General features: G+C 32.9%; 2 protein-coding genes across 2 annotated transcripts; both read right to left on the bottom strand.

Moving 5' to 3' along the window:
* Positions 1-3741: 3741 nt before the first annotated feature.
* LOC117910341 (receptor-like protein EIX1) lies at positions 3742-5274 on the bottom strand. The gene is made up of 3 exons (XM_034824422.1): positions 4578-5274; positions 4107-4230; positions 3742-4036 (listed from the first exon to the last, which is right to left on the bottom strand). Exons 1-3 carry the CDS (start codon positions 5272-5274, stop codon positions 3742-3744), a joined length of 1116 nt encoding a protein of 371 aa, XP_034680313.1.
* Positions 5275-17364: 12090 nt separating this feature from the next.
* LOC117910334 (receptor-like protein EIX2) lies at positions 17365-19527 on the bottom strand. The gene is made up of 2 exons (XM_034824419.1): positions 17742-19527; positions 17365-17638 (listed from the first exon to the last, which is right to left on the bottom strand). Exons 1-2 carry the CDS (start codon positions 18934-18936, stop codon positions 17634-17636), a joined length of 1200 nt encoding a protein of 399 aa, XP_034680310.1. The 5' UTR covers positions 18937-19527; the 3' UTR covers positions 17365-17633.
* Between the last annotated feature and the right edge of the window lie 2358 nt (positions 19528-21885).

The following is a 21885-nucleotide window of genomic DNA, read 5'->3' as shown; positions in this document are numbered from 1 at the left end:
TGCTTTCCAGGCCTACTCATGAATCTGCTCACAACTCCCACTGCATGTGCAATGTCTGGCCTTGTACACACCATAGCATACATCAAGCTGCCAATAGCTAAGGCATAGGGCACCTTGCTCATATGGTCCCTTTCTTCTTCTGTCTTCGGTGACTGTTCTTTGCTTAGTTTGAAATGGCTCCCCAAGGGTGTGCTCACTGGTTTAGCTTCATTCATGTTGAACCTGCTGAGAACTTTCTTCACATACTCTGATTGTGAAAGCTTCAATGTACCATTAGCCTTATCTCTAATGATTCTCATACCAAGGATTTGCTTTGCAGCTCCCAAATCCTTCATTGTAAATTGTTTGGACAATTGCTTCTTCAGATTGTTAATCTTCTCAATGTCAGACCCTGCAATAAGCATATCATCCACATACAACAGTAATATGATGTAAGAATTGTCAAAAGACTTAACATAGCAACAGTGATCAACTTCACATCTCTTGAACCCAATTCTATGCATAAAACTGTCAAACTTCTTGTACCACTGTCTAGGAGCTTGTTTAAGGCCATACAAGCTCTTTCTTAGTTTGCAGACTAGACTCTCTTGTCCCTGAACAATGAACCCTTCTGGCTGAATCATGTAAAGGTCTTCCTCCAAGTCACCATGAAGGAATGCTGTCTTCACATCTAACTGTTCAAGATGTAAGTTTTCTGCAGCCACCATTCCAAGTACAAGTCTAATTGTTGACATCTTCACAACTGGAGAAAATATCTCTGTGTAGTCAATGCCCTCCTTCTGCTGGAACCCTTTAACAACTAATCTGGCCTTGTAACGTTTGCTACCATCATGCTCATTCTTTATTCTGTATACCCACTTGTTGTGCAAAGCCTTCTTTCCTACTGGCAATTCAGTTAGTTCCCATGTTTGATTCCCCAACAGGGAATCCATCTCATCCTTCATGGCTAACTCCCACTTGCTTGAATTCTCATCTTGCAAGGCTTCATCATAACACTCTGGCTCACCACCATCAGTCAACAGGAGATAATTTAAAACAGGTGAATAACGTTGCGGAGGTCTAATGTTCCTGGAAGATCTGCGAACTTCAGCTACAGGTGTACTCAAATCTACCTGTGAATTTACATTCTCCTTATCTTCTTCACCCCCTTTTTGGACAGTACTTTCAGTCAATTCATCTAAGTTGACAAACTTAGATTTCTTTTTATCTATCTCTATAACATCTGACACTACAGTTGACCTGTCCTTGTACATAACCTGTTCATTAAATATCACATTTCTACTTCTGATGATTTTCCTGTTTTGTTCATCCCAAAACCTATAGCCAAATTTCTCATCACCATAGCCAATGAAAAAACATATTTTTGACTTTGGATCAAGTTTACTACGAGCATCAGAATCAATATGAACATAAGAAACACAACCAAAAACTTTTAAATGTGAAAACTTCACCTCTTTACCGCTCCAAACCTCCTCAGGAAGTCTGAACTCCATGGGAACTGATGGTCCTCGGTTTATCAGGTAAGCTGCAGTGCTAACAGCATCGGCCCAAAAAGTTTTTGGTAGTCCAGCATGCAACCTCATACTTCTAGCACGCTCATTGAGAGTTCTGTTCATGCGCTCAGCCACACCATTCTGCTGTGGTGTCCCAGGAATGGTTTTCTCCATCCTAATTCCCTGTGCAGCACAATATTTACTGAACCCTCCATCTATGTACTCTCCTCCATTATCTGACCTCAAACATTTTACTTTCAAACCTGTTTCTGTCTCAACCATAGCCTTCCACTTCTTAAAAGTTTCAAATACATCAGATTTATTTTTCAGAAAATAAACCCATACCTTTCTACTTGAGTCATCAATAAAAGTGATGTAGTACCTTGAACCTCCTAGGGATGCAACCGGAGAAGGCCCCCACAAATCAGTGTGTACTAGTTCCAATTTTTCAGCCTTTGGTGTCCTACCAGTTTTCAAGAAGCTTACCTTTTTTTGTTTTCCTAAGATGCAACTTTCACACATGTCAAAATCAATGGATTTCAATTCTGGTAGTTTTCCTTTTGACAACAGCATCTTCATCCCTTTCTCACTCATGTGACCAAGTCTACGATGCCATAGGCTTGTATCAATACTTGCATCAGCAACTGCAATTGTGTCTCTTGGACATGAGGTCATATACAAAGTACCAGTCTTCTTTCCACGAGCCAATACCCTAGCTCCCTTTGTAACCTTCCAAGTACCACCAACAAATAGTATTGCATGTCCTTCATCATCAAGTTGTCCAACAGAAATTAGATTCCTCCTCAGGTCAGGAATATGTCGAACCTTCTCCAGTAACCAAACAGACCCATTGGGCAACGATATCCGGACGTCTCCCAGACCCACAACATCCAAGGCTGAACCATCAGCCAAATACACCTTACCAAAATCACCTGCAACATAATTCTGTATGATTTCTCGGTGTGGAGTGGTATGAAACGAAGCTCCTGAATCCAAAACCCAATCATCAAGTGGACTGTCTACTGCAAGAAGTAATGCATCATGTACCTCTTCTGTTACAACATTAGCAGAATCATCTTCATTCTTCTTCTTAGGGCTTTTGCATTGCCTTTTAAAGTGACCTGTTTTCCCACAATTCCAGCATTGTACTTGTTGGCCTGATCTAGAGTTGCTTCTGTTCCGATTAGAATTTCTGGAATTTGATCTACCCCGATTTGAATATCTGTCATTACCTTTGCCTCTTGTCTCAAGGTTTAGGGCAGAACCAGATCCTGAGGTTTCACCTGCATCTCTTCGGCGAATCTCCTCAGCCAGAATTAAATCTCGTATATCATTGTACTTGAGCTTTTCCTTTCCCGTAGAATTGTTTACTGCCATCCTCATTGCCTCCCAACTGTTTGGCAAAGAAGCCAAGACGATCAGAGCACGAATCTCATCATCAAAATCAATTTCTACAGACGACAATTGATTTGTGATTGTATTAAATTCATTCAGATGTTGTGCTACTGATGCATTCTCTGTCATCTTCAAATTAAACAATTTCTTCATCAGATGCACCTTATTGTTTGCGGACGGCTTTTCATACATACCGGACAAAGCCTTCATCAAATCTGCTGTGGTCTTCTCCTTTACAACATTATGTGCAACAGACCTAGACAGAGTTAACCTAATAACTCCTAAAACCTGTCTGTCAAGAAGCGCCCATTCCTCAGCCTTCATACTCTCAGGTTTTGTCCCCAAAAGAGGCAGATGCAATTTCCTCCCATAGAGATAATCTTCAATTTGCATCCTCCAATACGCAAAGTCTGTGCCATCAAACTTTTCTATTCCAGACGCCTTTCCTGCTTCCTCTGCCATTGCTCCCACTCAAACCTAACCCTAGGCTCTGATACCAGTTGTAGGGAATTAAACCGAATTCCCAACCCGTGAGAAACAAAATTAAAGAAAACACACGCCAAAGAAAAGATAATCACACGCACAAGACAGTATTTACGTGGTTCGGCAATTTGCCTACGTCCACGGAGTTGCAGGGATATCACTATTATCAGGGAAGAATTCAGAGTACAACCTGACGGCTATAATATTCTCTCTATATATATAACACGGCAACCCCACCACACTAAAAAACCCTAATTACAAAAGGTGGTTCCACAATGGGCTAAACAGGCCCAACAGGCCTCAATAAATCTCCCAATAAAAAGCCATGCAATATTATTCGGGTTGGGTCGTCAAACCGGATCAAACGAAACTAGGCTCCACAAAGCCCAACATCAAGGACCTCCAATTTACTTCTTCCATTCATCTTTTGGACATGAAAGGGGAAATCTGTCCCGAGAATGAATTTAGCAATATTCAAAATACGAACATTCGGAGACAGACGTGGCAACCGACCTGAGAAGCAATTAGAACTCAAATCAATGAAGGTATTTTTTAGTACAACTTGGGATAAGTCCCCAGATATCTGGTTGTTAGAGAGATCGATCCAAACGATGTATGAAGCAAACTTCCAGAACCAGTTTGGAGCTGTGTCCACAATTCCAGACCTGGGAAAGCCTAGATAGAAAAGAGACTTTTGTGTCTGTAGCCACGCAGGAAATTTTGGACCCATTTTACAGGAATCCGCGTCCAGATCCACTAGTTGGAATGGAGGAGTTCACATGGAAAGATAAAGATGTTCCAGATATCCATAAGACCTTCAATTTTGAGAGTGCTGTAAAATGCACTTCTGATATGGTCCCTGTTAAGGAAGTCCGTCCTATATCTAAATACTCCAAATTGGATAGAAGCCCCAGACTCATTGGAAGAGTGCCATTAATCAACGGATTTTTATAAAGATCCAAATACCTCAAGGATGATAAGTTTCCTATGGATGTAGGAATAGGGCCATGAAAGGAATTCAAAGAAACATCGAGATATTCTAGATATTTGAGTTGTCCTAAAGACTCTGAAATTTGCCCCTTGAATTGATTGAGATATAGACTTAGAGACACAAGACTACTGAGATTAAACAACCAATTAGGTATTTCTTGATTGAAATTGTTGATGGAAAGATCAAGAAATGTGAGAGATGTGAAATTGGCATACCCAGAGATGAAGTCATATTGCTATCAAGTTCACATTCGGACAAGTGCAGCTCTGAAAGAGAAGGGAGCATAGACACGGATTCAAGCCAATGGACTTCCCTGTGAAGGTCGACCCCATTCATGCCTAGGTACTTCAAAAAAGCAAGATGAGAAATCCAACCAAGATTCTCAACGTACAGCAGCCCACTGTTATCTCCCAGATCCAGGTGACGAAGAGTCGAGAGATTTCCAAGCTGATGAGGAACTAGTCCACCAAATCCAGCATAGGAGAGGTCAAGATATCTCAAACTCCCCATGGAACCCAGGAAACTTGGAATTGGAATACCTCCAAAATCATTCCAACTCAAGTTCAAGTAACTCAAAAATTCTAATTCAAGCAAAGCAGGGCTAATCTCACCACCCAACTTGAACTTTCTATAGAATTCTAAATCAAACCCGTCATATGGATTACCGAGATGGAGCTCAACCACTCGCCCTGTAACGTTGTTGCAACGAACTGCTTCCCATCTACAACAATCTTGATTGACAGACCAAGACGAGAGCCGGTTGCCAGGATCAGAGAGAGCTTTCTTGAATCTTAGAAGGGCATGTTTCTCTTTTTCATTGCAAACCAAAGTGTTTGGCTCACATAAGATTGAGATGGTGGAGGAGAGAAAGCAAAGCAAGGGAAACAAAATGATGGGTCTGGAGTTTCTCATGGTTGCTTAATTACAAACTAGAGCGAGAATGAGAGTGTGAGTACTTGAAAGAAGAAAAGGCATATATATAATATAACTCAAGGCCTCCTTTTTATGGTTACAAGCTCATGTTTTCTGTAGTCAAAATTCCAGAGGTAACACAAATTTTATTTTATTTTTTTTGTTTACCAATATGCACTATTTCATTGAAAATGATTTTCCATATTTTATTAATCCAATATGTACTTTTTTTAAGTGTTTTGCCTCTAAGTTGGGTCAATGGCTGGGTTTTCTTATCAATTACTTTGATGTATTTTCTGCATTCTCTGGATATAAATATTAAAAAATATTATATATATATATATATATATATATATATATATATATATATATATATATACATTTTATTTCCTTTTATTTTCCTCTCCATTTTCTTTCTATCTCATTCTCTTTCAAATTTTGCAAAAACCAAACTTAGCCTAAAGTTGATCAATTGACTCCAAAATCTTCACTATCATCCAAATACAAAGACTTATAATCCAAGTAAACGCATGGGGACACATTTTCCACAACGTCCATAAAAATGACTTATGCTAAGGGAGAAACTAGGATCCAAAATTCAAGAATTTAATGTTATACAATCAATATTTAAAACAAGTAGGCAGTCTTTCAAGTTCATATAATTGATCACTTGAAAGTTATGGTTTCCTAACATAAAATGACAATTTTTCCTTACTATTTTCTTTCCCTGCCATTCTCCTTCAAATTTTCCAAAATCCAAGCTTAGTCTAAAGTTGATGAATTGAACCCAAAGTCTTCACTTTTATTAAATATAAGGACTTATAGTCCACAGTGAAGGCATGGAAACAAACTTCCCAAGGCCTCAATAAAGATGATTTATGTTAAGGAAGAAATTGAGATCCAAAATACAAGAATTTAATGTCGTATAATCGACGTTTGCCAATATGTGCAATTTCATGGAAAATGATTTTTCTCCAATATTTTGTTCATCCATTCCATCATATAGTAGTCATAGATAGATACCAAAAATGACTTTTCAAGTGTTTTCCTGGAAGTTGCATGAGGCTAGGTCAATGGTTGGGTCTTCATATCAATGACATTGATGCATGTGAAAGAAAAAAAAAAAAAAAAAAAAAAAAGCTAAGAGTCCTTTCCATATGTCCAAATTCGGACAGCCACTCAAAGAGATTAATAAAGTTAATCAATTAATTCGAAAGTCTTGACTAGCATTCAAATATGCGGACTTAGACCACAGGGCAAACGCATGGAAACAAACTTTCAAGACTTGTGAAAATCTCTCTTAAAAACACCAATATCGTGGATAGAGTGCCTGAAATTATATGGTTAAATCAAGAGAATATTATTAAAAAAAAATGTCAATAGAGTGCCTGAAATTATATAGGAAGTATAACGTGGATGCTTAAAAACACCACTAGAAGGAAAGAGAGGTAACAAAAAACAAGACCTCCCCACTAAGAGTTCAATCAATCAAAAAAATCTATTATGCAAAGAGTACCAAAAATTATAAACAACTTAGGCCAATCCCATAGATTACAAAAAAAAAAAAGTGTTTCAACCCTTAAACAAAATGCTCTTGATTTTCTAATGATCTACCGTTTCTTTCCTTCCAAATTATCCAAAATGAACATAAATGAGTAATTCCCCACTCTTTTTTTTTCCATTTTTTTTACCCATAAAAGACTTATGTCATCCCAATAGTGTTTCTTTAGCCAAAGAGGGAAGCACCCAAGATATGTCAAATAAGAAAAAGAATAAAAGTCATAAAGCCTTTGTGTTAACATAATGAATATTGATGTAACTAATGGATTCTTCCTTTAATGATAAAGAAACAACTATTTGCCAAAAATCACTCTCTCCTCTATAAAAGATCCAAGGTTAAAATCTTTTCCCAAATAGTTGTCTTTAAATAAAAAAAACTGCTTATTAAATTGAAGAAATCACCAAAAGGGGATTTGAATTGGGTGTTAGAAGTTTTTTCAAAACAATCAACCAAAAGCTAAAAGGATGAGAAATGAAGAACAAAGCAAGAATAATAAAAAGAGAAATGCAAACTTTTTTATAGTGACTCGATAAGCCACCTACATCCACTCTCGTCAAACTTCTAATTGAGTGAGGGTATCTTCAAGACTTTTATAGCCAAAGTCTCCATACTTATAACATTTGGATTTTAAGGTTCCAATTGACCTTCACAAACTCTTCAAGTACTCAACCTATTTGAAAACTTTTCTCTCACAAGGAGAAGGTAAGAAAAGATTAACAAACTCCAAACCTAGTAGATTAAGGTTAATTAAGCTCAAAATGCAAGTAGAAGTTAGGATGGATTTGAAGGTAGTAAAAAAGAATTGCAAGTGAGAAATCAATGCACCTTGAAAAAAAGGTTTTAATGAGAGAAAGAATGTTTTTTCAATTGAATGTGGATGTTCTCTTATCAATAAATACTTTAAAACTCTCTAATTTGTAGCTTCTAGCTTGAGGATCCCAAAAGCCATAGAAAGGCCTTAACCGCTTAAGCAACTTAATCGAATGGTTAATCAAAAACAAGGATTCATCTATTTGTTTGAGCTAAAGGATGAAAATAAACTTTTAAGTGTATGAAAAACAACTTAAACTTAAGTGCATCGATAAATACCATCTTACAATATATCATTGGTTACTTCAAGCCTTCAAAAGTCTCAAGTTTTCATAATATTGATCTTTTTCCATATTTGTTTGAGCTTTTTTTTTCACAAATAAACCTAAAAACACTTACCTTGATTTGAATCATTAATATCCTTAACCTTATTTTATAATCATTAAAACCCAATTAAGAGAACCCTTAGGATAATAGTTGTCCAAATAGATCTCTATTAGTTCCTTTTGTGGCACATTAAACTCATTCAACAAGTTTTTTTAGCTAAATTGCATTACATATACATGATGTTATTGAAACAAATTCTACTTCACAAGTTGAAAGTGTCACAATAGATTCTTTCTTTAAAGTCTAAGTGAATATGGTATCTCTTATAAAATAAAAACACAAAGTTAATAGTACTTTTTCGATCATCCAAGTCTTTGCCTCAATCATTATTATCATTATATACAATAAGTTTAAAATTGTTAGAAGATGAATAATATAAACCATAATCAAGTGTACATTTGATGTAATGAAGAATTCGTTTAGTAGTCTTCATTCGAGTCACTATTAGTGATTTAAAAAAAAAAAAAAACCAATTATAAACTATTAGGAAAAATATATTGTCAATTATTATTTAAGGTTTTTTTTTAATTATAAACTATAAGCACAGGTAAAAAGAATTAAAAGGAACAAATTATAACTCAATCCACCTAAATTATTAAAGATAGCTTCATCATATCTAGAGACTCAAAATCTTTAAATATGTATTAAAATTAAGTCACAAAAAATAATTAAAATATTTTAGATCCTAAACCAATTTCAGAATTTAATTTAAATTTTCTTATGTTAATAAATATTTTAATAATCAAAATTATATTCATAAATATTTCAATACTCTAAACAGTTTTGAATAAAATAATTTTTAGGAGAAAATTAGTTAATGTAATTTTTTTCTTATTTATTCAACTTGTTTATATTTAAATCTTACATCATATTTATGATGTATAGTGTGTGATGGTATTGGCTACTATTAAAATTTTGGCATGCACTAGCATTGTGACTTTAGCATTACATTTTGTCAAGGTAGTGTTGATTTCTCTTCATATACCTTTTTTTTTTTTTTTTTGTCTTTTTTAGTTCTATTGGAAAATCTCACAATCATGCACAATCATGAAATTTTATTACCTCAATTTTAGGATTATATATATATATATATTTTAAATGAATAAATTGTTTCAACTTAGCAAGATTAATTTTTTTATATATTAATTCCAAATTCAAAGAATTATGGATTTTTCCCTCCAAACCATTATTCCTTGAAGTCATTGAGCCAGGCTCATATTTAAGAGGCTAAATGATTTTGAGACATTTGGGCATTTTAATGGATATGATTTTGAAAGAAAAATAAAATTTAGGAACACATAAGATAAGATTAAAATTTAATAATTATTTTCTTCACTTTTTCATGTTACTAAAGAAATAAATAAAAGTTTTAAAATATCTAAAAATTTTGCTACTTTTTAATATTTTAATTTTCCTCCAATTTTCTATCACTAAGAAAAGAGATTTAACGTTCTATTTCATTTTTATTTTTCATGGTTATAAGATCAAAATTAAACTTAAATCTATTATTAAATCTAGCCAAATCTATTATTTGAAAGGCTCAATTTTAATTTATTTTTCTTCTCATAATCTATTATTTTAGAAAAATAAAATTACTTATATATTATCATATTTAATTTTAAGTTGTAATATGAAGTTATTTTATTAAATATATTTACCAAATCTAGACTCACATATTATTGGAAAGGCTCAATTTTTATCTTTGGTCCTAAGCTCTGGGAGTTTGCCTAAAATTATAATAAGTCTTTTTCAGTTTGGGTTCATAAGTTCGAAAATTATTATATGCATTTTAGTAAAAAGAACCTTAAATATTTGCTTAGACATTAATTTCTTATCATATAACATCATTAAAATATACCAATACAAATATCAATCTATTTGATCGAAGATTAATTATAGAAGCAAGGTTTTTTTTTTTTTTTCCATGTTAGGCATCCTCTTCTTGATTCAAATAGTAGTCTATTTATCCTAGTTTATTTCTTACAAATATATATACTATTTTCATCAAATGATACTTTACAAAAAACCACCACCACTTCTACTGACGTACCAGGCAACATATTTTGAGCCAACCAATTTTCCAAAGGTAAAACCATTAATTCCAAAGGTGGTTGTTTTCATTAATTGCTAGGAAACTTCTATATATTCCATATGATACGTGTTCATCAAGGAAAAATATTAATGGAAGGGAAAATATAGGAAAGTTGTTAAAGATATTAAATAATGAGTCTTTAATATCTAATTTTATCTCTTGAGTTAGTACTTTTTGTTATTATGACTTAAAATAAATAATATTAGTCCAATAAGGCGTGTATTTTGAAAAAAAAAAAAATCAATTTTAAGTATTTAGTCTTAGTTATCTTTCTATAATCAAGGATTAGTTTCTTTTCAAGACTTTGAAGAATTATTGCTTCAAATAATGTTTTCATATGAAGTCTTCTCAAAATGTTTTTAGACTTTAAAGAATTGTTTCTTTCACATGAAGAATTAAAAAGTATTTTTAAGTCTTTGGTTTCACATGGGGAAAGAACAGTGAAAGTTTAAAAAGTCTTTAAAGTAAGGGTCATAGAGTTACATATTTCAAACTTGTCCAATCATACCGAGTTATGTTGGGTAAAGAAGTGAAGCATGAAATAAGTTGTTTTGAATCATGATTTCCATTTTAAGGTATAACAAAGTCTTCACATGAATTAGTATGTATGTAAATTACCAAAAGAAAAAATTGTTGCTTCAAATAATGTTTTCACGTGAAGTCTTCTCAAAATGCTTTTAGACTTTGAAGAATTATTTCTTTCACATGAAGAATTAAAAAGTATTTTTAAGTCTTTGGTTTCACATAGGGAAAGAACAATGAAAGTTTAAAAAGTCTTTAAAGTAAGGGTCATAGAGTTACATCTTTCAAACTTGTCCAATCATACTGAGTTATGTTGGGTAAAGAAGTGAAGCATGAAATAAGTTGTTTTGAATCATGATTTCCATTTTAAGGTATAACAAAGTCTTCACATGAATTAGTATGTATGTAAATTACCAAAAGAAAAAATTTTCTTTTCACATGAAGAATTGTTGCTTCAAATAATGTTTTCACGTGAAGTCTTCTCAAAATGCTTTTAGACTTTGAAGAATTGTTTCTTTCACATGAAGAATTAAAAAGCATTTTTAAGTCTTTGGTTTCACATGGGGAAAAAGCAATGAAAGTTCAAAAGTCTTTAAAGTAAGGGTCATATAATTATATCTTTCAAACTTGTCCAATCATACTAAGTTATGTTTAAAGAAGTGAAGCATGAAATAAGTTGTTTTGAATCATGATTTCCATTTTAAGGTATAATAAAGGCTTCACATGAATTAGTATGTACGTAAATTACCAAAAGAAAAAAATTTTCTTTTCACATGAAGAATGGTTGCTTCAAATAATGTTTTCACATGAAGTCTTCTCAAAATGCTTTTAGACTTTGAAGAATCGCTTCTTTCACATGAAGAATTAAAAAGTATTTTTAAGTCTTTGGTTTCACATGGGGAAAGAGCAATGAAAGTTTAAAAGTCTTTAAAGTAAGGGTCATAGAATTACATCTTTCAAACTTGTCAGTCATATTGAGTTATGTTGGGAAAAGAAGTGAATCATGAAATAAGTTGTTTTGAATCATGATTTCCATTTTAAGGTATAATAAAGGTTTCACATGAATTGGTACGTATGTAAATTACCAAAAGAAAAAATTTTCTTTTCACATGAAGAATTGTTACTTCAAATAATGTTTTCCCATAAAGTCTTCTCAAAATGCCTTCAAACTTTGAAGAATTGTTTCTTTCAGATGAAGAATTAAAAAGTATTTTTAAGTCTTTGGTTTCTCATGGGGAAGGAGCAATGAAAGTTTAAAAAGACTTTAAAGTAAGGGTCATAGAGTTACATCTTTCAAACTTGTCCAATCAAACCGAGTTATGTTGGGTAGAGAAGTGAAGCTTGAAATAAGTTGTTTTGAATCATGATTTCCATTTTAAGGCATAATAAAGGCTTCACATGCATTGGTACGTATGTAAATTACCGAAAGAAAAAATTTTCTTTCAAATATTTCACATAGAATGATAGAGTAGCTCACCTATATTGAGAAAACGACTTCTTTTGTATGTATGTATGAAATTTAGTTGTGGGTTATACATTAATGTAACCTTATTAATTATGATGAGAGTAAAAAAAAGGTAATATCTCAAAATTGAGTATGTTCCAATATATACATATATTTACTTATAATATACACAATCAAAACCTTATGAACAATGATAAAAGAAAAAGAAAGATACAAGACCCTCAATTAAGGAAATAAAATTCAATAATAGTAGTTTTCCAATAAAACAAGGAAAAGATGGAAAGGAAATTTATCATTTTGTTGACTCAAGTATCCATGTGTTCAACTCAAAGACTTATCAACTATGCAAAAGTTAAAAGAGCTTTTTAATAATAACAAATAATATTTCACATTGTATATATCAAATATAATAGAGTTTTAATATAAAAAAGATTAAGAGCAACTAATATCACCACAATTGTTTCCACTGGTCTCTATTATAATTAAAATGCCTCAAAGAGAAAGCACAAATTGAACTATAGAGTAATCAACAATGCTAAATAAGCAAAAACATTACATGTCTTATATTCAAGTTATAATATAAATCTAGTACGAAAAAATTGATTAAATAAGAAAAAAAAAAACATAAACAAATTATATTAATCAATTGTCTCTCAAAAAATTGTTAATATTTTTTATTACTCAAATTCTTTTAATGTTTACAATGCATTCATGTGACATAAGTTATGTAACATGTTTATAATGTTTTTAAATAGTGTTGAGTGCATAAAAGGAGCCATAACTTATTATATTTGAATCCTCCTCTCTATTTCTACTCAAGCAATCATGATAAACTCCAAATTAGCAATCATTGTGTTCCTTCTACTCTTTTTTCTCCTTGATCATTTCAACCTTATGCAAAGCAAACACCTTTGTTTGTAATTAGGGATGACAATAACGTAGGTTTCAGACAGGTTACCCTCATTCCAACCCCATCCCATTTATTTTTATCTATTATCATCCTCATCTAAAAATAAATAAAATTAAATGAGGCAGTGTAGGAATAGGAAATTCCCATACTCGGTCCTATCTATTTATTACTTTTTTAAAAATAATTTTTATTAAAAATCATTATAATTTATAAATAAATAAAGTGTATAAGTGTTTATAATTTATTTTTATGAAAAGTAATATTTTACATATATGTTAAAAATGAAAAAGGAAATGAATTAAAATAATTTTTTATTTAACTTTATATATAATTGGGATGGGGTAGGGCAAGGTAGGACAAAGTCATACCCGAACCTGCCTCAAACCCATCCTAAGTTTTTAATAATCTCTCAAATTCGTCATAAACCTATTTATCTTTATCCCAAACACATAACATTAGGGATGAGATGAGGCATGTACTCAGAAAACCCCGTCTCATTGTCATCCTTATTTACAATAAAATAATCTCTTATGAACTTTAAACAGACTCTCATTGATCCTGCGCATCATCTCTTATCTTGGTTTGGAGGATAAGACCGAAGTGGATGGACAAGAGTCCCACTGCCACAACATTACTGTTAGAGTTATCGAGCTTTATATGATGAATTATGGTAGTTCTAATTTCTCACTATGGTATTCCCAATTGTTCTCATTAGAATTTTTGTTATTATGACATAGAATAAGTAATATTTGTCCAATAATGCCTATGTCTATCTTCTGAAAAAAGAAATTAATTTTACGTCACCTAAAAGTAAGTTTTAGTTACTCTTTTATAGTGAAGAAATTTGATTCTTCTTAAGACTTGTTGCTGGGCATTGTGGAATATAAATATATAGTTGTTTCCATGAACTCTTTCAAAAATACTTTTAAGTCTTCCATTTCACACCCAAGGAGACTTTTTAAGTCGTCATTTGCACATGAGTGGAAGACCAATTGAAATTTAAGGAGTCTTCAAAGTTAACAGCAAGTGATTAAATCTATCAAATCAATTTGTCCAATAAAATAAGTAATGTTGAGTGGAATTTGTGCAATACAAAATAAGTTAATTTGATTAATGATTTCCATCACAAGACATATCCATACCTTCACATAAATATAAAATACCCCAACAATTTTAATTTATTTATTCTATGTATAAAGTATATTCTCATGTTATTGATATTTTACATAATATCGTGCAAACTTTAGAAGTAGAGGAAATATTTTTTGTAGAATGATATTAAAAGCAAATCTCAAAATATTTGTTCTAGCTAGATGATTATTGATATTAATTTTTCCATGTTTTTGTTCATTGAAGTCCACTGAGAAAAAAATCAAACTTAATTCCATCACAAATGATCAAAAGAAAAAAGTGGAGTAAAATATTTATATCCCCTTTCCTCTTACTAAAGATGTGAAGAGATTAAAACATTAAAAATCCAAATAGTGATATTCCAAAAAGTCCAGAAGTCATGAGTACAACTTAATCATTCACCATATTAGAGAGATTGCTTGTAAGGAGGGGATGTTGATGATCGTGGGAGTTTTGGATGGTGATAGGATCATTGGTGGAAGAGAGGGTTGCACCAAAAGCCATTGAGGAGACTGGTTGTAGAAAATACGCCCAAAAAAAAAAAAAAAGCCTCCGTTACCATGTTGAAATAGAGAGAGGATTATTGAAAAACAATAATTTGACTTTTCTATTAATTAAGAATGAATAAATATACACAAAATTGGACGTTGTTGTGAGTTATCCAAAACACAAAAATAAGAAACAATCCAAGAATTAGGGGATTACAACTAATTACAAGGATATTACAACTAATTACAAGAATTTAAAATATAAAGAAAATTTATTGTAATGAATTCTATAATACTAGGAGCAGTGTCCACAATTCCTGAGTTTGAGATGTATAGACTTTGAAGAGATCTTTGTGTTTGCAGCCATGCTGGAAACTCAGGGCCCATCTTGCAAGAAATCATCCTCATATATTGAAGTTGAAAAGGAGGAATCCAATTTGAGCTCACACTGAATGTTAGATACGTCCAAGACATCTCTAAGTACTTCAAGTTTGAGAGTTTGATAAAATGTACTTCTGATACAATTCCTGCCAAAGGGTTTCTTCCTATAACCAGAGCTTCCAAATTTGAGAGAAGTCCCATGCTCTCTGGGAGAGCGCCATTTAATAGATTACCATAAAGATATAATGTGGACAAGGATGATAAATTTCCTATTGACGAAGGAACCTGACCATCCAAGGAATTGTAATCAAGATTAAGTTCCTTTAGGTAGTTGATCTTTACGAGTTCATTTAAACACCACTTGGAGGTAGCATAGTTTTTTGAGAAAATAATAATAAAAATATTTGATCCTTGGATAGCTCTGGACAGACCCGATTTGATGTCCTCTCCTTTCTCAACTTCTTCATCATCTCTGAAGGTGTGAATTCCGTATGCAAACAAACTAATCAATAAAATTCTTGCGAGTGTCTTCACCTCTGAAACTCAAGAACACATCATAACTATGAGGATTAGAAGTAGAAGATGAAGCCATTTCTGAACTGGATCCGGAGGAGTTACAAGAAGGATTAGAAAGAAAAGAAAGGGTCTTTCAATGATAAATGGTTGTTCTCCTTCTGGCAAGCAATCTTTTTCTGGTCGGAGCTAGAAGGAACAATATTGAAAGTTCCAAGGAAGAAAGAGAAATACTGTTGAGTGCCCTTTTCCAACCAATTGTGGGGCTACCACTACTGTCCATATTCTCAAGCAGCTCCTTTAGATTGAATGGTTCATATCACTCTTCTTCGCTCCCTCCTTTGTCATTTTTCTTTAATTTTCTTCCATCTCCCATTCAACAGCCAGAACTCACCCTTTCACATGTGCGCTAATTAATTCATTTTCTTTTATGGAGTGTAGGTTGCAAACCGCATGAAACAAGGGCAGTGTTCGACATCGAGCGTGCTAAATCTTTAAACTAATACCCAAGGAAATGGTTGTCGTTCCATCATGTTAAGCTAGTAAATTGCTTAATGGTGCAAAGCTTGAAATATTAGAGATGATAATTGCTCCATCCAAAATTCCCCTTGGATGATAATTTGTTCTAAAAACACTTGATCCAAAAATTTAGTCACTTCCAATAGAAATATGTGCTGATTTTTTCAAAGTTGATTTGGCCACCATCCAAAATTCCAAATACAATGACTCAAGATGTCCCTCTTGACTTCAATTATTTTGGTTTGTGAAGGATATTTCTCTCAACTTGCTATGTGTGGAAGAGATTTTTCTCAACTTGCTACACATGGAACAAACTACTTGATTGATGGAAAATTGGTAATGTTTTAAGGAGAAAATTGGTTCAAATTAATAATTTGCTTATATTAGTTATCATCTATTTGTTCAGTCAACATTTTAGTAGTGTGTTTGTTTGGGATACATAATGTTTAGTATAGTTGGTTATTATCTAATTTTTTTCACAATTGGCTCCTAATTTGGGCATAGTTGATTTCTTTGGATAAAAATTTTCAAGCAAAGCTACTCAATTGTAACACCACTTTTCTCTTGTTGAATTGAAAAGAATTGTTATAGTAAAGTTTGGTTTCCCCAATTGAGCCACAATATTTTATTTTTAGATATTTTGAATATATATTTCAAAATATTGAAAGAATTCTTCATTGAGGAGAAATGGAAAAAAGAGTGAAAAATTACTCCTTTATATTTGTTTTGTACTATTTGGAAAGGAATAAATTAAATGTCTTTTAATGATATATCAAATTAACAGCTTAAACCCCTTTTTATGTGTACTTTTTTTTAATGGGAAATTAGAAACAAAGATAAAAATATTGTTTTTACAGATATATCGATAACATGATTTTACATATATATCAAGAAATATCGGTGGATATTTGACACCAAATATCAATGAGACGGAAATTAATCAAAATTTATGAAAATATTAAAAAAAATTCTAAAAATTGATATAAAAAATAATAATAGACATTATAAAGTCATTTTATTCAATAAATTATATCTATTCCTTTGGTCCAGTTCATATTTTCATTTTAAGAATGAGACGCAATCCCACATCGGCCACAAACAAGAATGAAAATGAGTATTCCTCATGAGGTCCTGGTTACATGCGCCTTGAGGGCTGGGCTGGGCTTTAAAGAGTAAGCTGCTGTGTGGAAGAAGCTATTGGGTCCGTCCATTAAATCTTATTTCAGATTTTTGAAATACAAATTCAAAAAATCAGTTTTTATCGATATATTGCAGAAAAATCGATGAAAATTGTAGAAAAGGGACTACAAATGCATCAACACTCAATTCATTTTCATGGCAACAGTGCCTAAAAGAGATTATTAATTAATATCATAACATAACAGCAATAACATATATAGAAACTAAAAGAGATTATTAATTAATATCATAACACAACGGCAATAACATATATAGAAACTTCAACACAAAAGATAATTACTGCAATGCGAAATTAATACTATCACTTCGAATATATAGTGCTCTTTGGCCATGCCACTGAAGTTGTTGAAACATGCGAGTATGATACACTCCCTTGGAGATCATCCTGAAACGAATTTGAAAATAAGAGTAAGAGGCAATAGATTTGGAAACATGTCAGCATATGATTTCAAAATTTTCATAGAAGGGTAATCATGTCTTTTCCTTACCAGCATGGTATCTTCTCAGCTTTTGGTGGAACCACTTCAATTTTATTGCTATACCCACATAGGCCCGGTCTCTCATGTCGTAAAGAAACTGGAAATAAGCATGCCTCCATGCTCTCTTGAAAAAGAGAGCTCCACAAACTCCCCAAAACCCCACAATGAATCCTGATCCCATGCCGATGTAAAACCATGAGATTTCTGGAATTTCTCTGTTTTCTTCTACAGCAGTGGGACCTAGAGTCTCTTCATCTTTTGTGCAGTTTTTGGTAAGAGGGGCTCCACACAGTTCAGGATTGCCAAAGAAAGAAAGTGGATCCAAGCTTTGAAGCTGGGTGCTTGAAGGAATTCTCCCAGAAAAGTTGTTGAATGATAGGTCCAGGTGATCAAGAAATGTTAAATTGCTCATGCTCTGAGGAATTTCGCCTGAAAGATGATTTCTCGAGAGATCTAGAGATTCTAATGATGCCATCACCCCAATTTTCTCTGGTATCCTCCCCATTAAATGATTTCGAGATAAGTTTAGAAATTGCAGTCCAAAAAGACTTGAGATTTCAATTGGGATTGATCCAGATAAATTGTTACTTGAAAGGTCAATCATCCTTACATATCGAAGAATCCCTTCGTACTCTGCTGCCCTCCCCTTTATATCTAAAACAAGACTTTCCATGTAAGATTCATAATCATAATCTGCTTCCAAAGCATCATACCAAATACCCCGGATAGGTCTTGCAGTCATCGCACTGATATTATTCAAGCACTTGGGTATTGATCCTGACAGACTATTATCAGCAAGATCCAACACTATAAGAGAAGAAAGCTGGCATATTTGTGGAGAAATTTTGCCCATGAATTTATTGGATCTTAAGTGGATAATAATTAGAGTTGTCCTCTCAAAAATCCACCTGGGTATAATCCCCGAAAATTTATTGTCACTTAGATTTATCAGCCCCAAAACCTTGCAATTCTCTAGTGATGAGGGTATTTCTCCATAGAACGAATTGTTTTGCAAGCTCAATGCTTTAAGTCCGACCAAAGAACCCGTGGAATTAGGAATTTTACCAGATAGATTGTTGCTTCCCAGGCTTACATGAGTAAGAGACGGCCAATGCATCCAACAATCAGAAAGTTCCCCTGATAAAGCATTAATTGATACGTCAAGGACCTCCAATTTACTTCTTCCATTCATCTTTTGGCACATGAAAGGGGAAATCTTCCATTCAACTCAACAACATTCGGAGACAGACGTGGCAACCGACCTGAGAAGCAATTAGAACTCAAATCAATGATAGTATTATTTAGTACAACTTGGGATAAGTCTCCAGATATCTGGTTGTTGGAGAGATAGATCTCTTTGATGTATGAAGCGAACTTCCAGAACCAGTTTGCAGCTGTGTCCACAATTCCAGACCTGGAAAAGCCTAGATAGACAAGAGACTTTTGTGTCTGCAGCCATGCAGGAAATTTTGGACCCATTTTACAGGAATCCGCCTCCAGATCCTCTAGTTGGAATGGAGGAGTCCAACTGGAGTTCACATGGAAAGATAAAGATGTTCCAGATATCCCTAAGTCCTTCAATTTTGAGAGTGCTGTAAAATGCACTTCTGATATGGTCCCTGTTAAGGAAGTCCCTCTTGCATCTAAATGCTCCAAATTGGATAGAAGCCCCAGACTCATTGGAAGAGTGCCATTAATCAACGGATTTTCTAAAAGACTCAAATGCCTCAAGGATGATAAGTTTCCTATGGATGTAGGAATAGGGCCATGAAAGGAATTGAAAGAAACATAGAGATATTCTAGATATTTGAATTGTCCTAAAAACTCTGAAATTTGCCCCTTGAAGTGATTGAGTGATAGACTTAGAGACACAAGACTACTGAGATTAAACAACCAATTTGGTATTTCTTGATTGAAATTGTTGATGGAAAGATCAAGAAATGTGAGAGATGTGAAATTGTTTGGGTCACATAAGATTGAGATGGTGGAGGAGAGAAAGCAAAGCAAGGGAAACAGAATGATGGGTCTGGAGTTTCTCATGGTTGCTTAATTACAAAATAGATGGAGAATGAGAGTGTGAGTAGTTGAAAGAAGAAAAGGCATATATATAATAGAACTCAAGGACTCCTTTTTATGGTTACAAGCCCATGTTTTCTGCAGTCAAAATTCAAGAGGAAACACAAAAAAAAAAAAAAAAAATCAGTTTTTTTCTGTTTACCAATATGTACTATTTCATTGGTAATGATTTTCCATATTTTGTTAATCCAATATGAACTTTTTAAAGTGTTTTGTCTCCAAGTTGCAAGACATTGGGTCAATGGGTGGGTTTTCTTATCAATTACTTTGATGCATTTTCTACCTTCTCTGTGATATAAATGTTAAAAAAAAAAAATCATATATATATATATATATTCTGCATTTTCTTTCTATCTCATTCTCCTTCAAATTTTGCAAAAACCAAACTTAGCCTAAAGTTGATCAACTGACTCCAAAATCTTCACTATCATCCAAACACAAAGACTTATAGTCCAAGTAAACGCATGGGGACACATTTTCCACAACGTCCATAAGAATGACTTATGCTACGGGAGAAACAAGTAGGCAGTCTTTTGAGTTCATATAATTGATCACTTGAAAGTTATGGTTTCCTAACATAGAATGACAATTTTTCCTTACTATTTTCTTTCCCTCCCATTCTCCTTCAAATTTTCCAAAATCCAAGCTTAGTCTAAAGTTAATGAATTGAACCCAAAGTCTTCACTTTTATTAAATATAAGGATTTATAGTCCATGGTGAAGGCATGGAAACAAACTTCCCAAGGCCTCAATAAAGATGACTTATGTCAAGGAAGAAATTGAGATCCAAAATACAAGAATTTAATGTCGTATAATCGATGTTTGCCAATATGTGCAATTTCATAGAAAATAATTTTTCTCCAATATTTTGTTCATCCATTCCATCATATAGGAGTCATAGATAGATACTAAAAATGACTTTTCAAGTGTTTTTCCTGGAAGTTGCATGAGGCTAGGTCAATGGTTGGGTCTTCATATCAATGACATTGATGCATGTGAGAGGAAAAAAAAAAGCTAAGAGTCCTTTCCATATGTCCAAATTTGAACAGCCACTCAAAGAGATTAATAAAGTTAATCAATTAATTCAAAAGTCTAGACTAGCATTCAAATATGCAGACTTAGACCACGGGGCAAACGCATGGAAACAAACTTTCAAGACTTGTGAAGATCTCTCTTTAGTAATTCAATAGTTTGATGTCTGAAACAGATTTCCTTTGCCTTGAAAAGCTTGTGATCTTCCAAAGTCCCAATTATATAAACATTTCAATGGAAATGGGGCTAAAGTGCCACCATCTTAGTTTCCCCATTTTGCTTTCATTGCTCTATTTCCAGCAAATCTAAGTGATCATTATGGTTTGAAAACTTCTAAGTGGTTGTTTTATAAGTTAAAATAACTACAAATGATATCTATGAAAAGCTCTGAAAGCTCATTTTATTTTATTTTTGTATGGTTAAATCAAGAGAATATTATAAAATAAAAAAAAATAAAAAAAAAAACGTCAATAGAGTGCCTGAAATTATATAGGAAGTATATCGTGGATGCTTAAAAACACCACCAAAAGGAAAGAGGGGTAACAAACCCACCCCCCACTAAGAGTTCAATCAATAAAAAAAAAAAATCTATTATACAAAAAGTACCAAAAATTATAAACAACTTAAGCCAATCCCATAGATTACAAAAAAAAAAAAAAAAAAAGTATTTCAACCATTAAACAAAATGCTCTTGATTTTCTAATGATCTACTATTTCTTTCCTTCCAAATTGTCCAAAATAAACATAAAGGAGTAATTCACCACTCTATTTTTTTTCCATTTTTTTTTACCCATGAAAGACTTATGTCATCCCAATAGTGTTTCTTTAGCCAAAGAGAGAAGCACCCAAGATATGTCAAATAAGAAAAACAATAAAAGTCATAAAGCCTTTGTGTTAACATAATGAATATTGATGTAACTAATGGATTCTTCCTTTAAATGATAAAGGAAACAACTGTTTGCCAAAAATCACTCTCTCCTCTATGAATGATCCAAGGTTAAAATCTTTTCCCAAATAGTTGTCTTTAAATAAATAAAAAAAACTAC

Source organism: Vitis riparia, unplaced genomic scaffold (genome assembly GCF_004353265.1).
Source record: "Vitis riparia cultivar Riparia Gloire de Montpellier isolate 1030 unplaced genomic scaffold, EGFV_Vit.rip_1.0 scaffold714_pilon_pilon, whole genome shotgun sequence".
Classification (NCBI taxonomy): Eukaryota; Viridiplantae; Streptophyta; class Magnoliopsida; order Vitales; family Vitaceae; genus Vitis; species Vitis riparia.
Note: the sequence above shows the minus strand (reverse complement) of the source record. Positions and strands in the feature narration are given on the sequence as shown.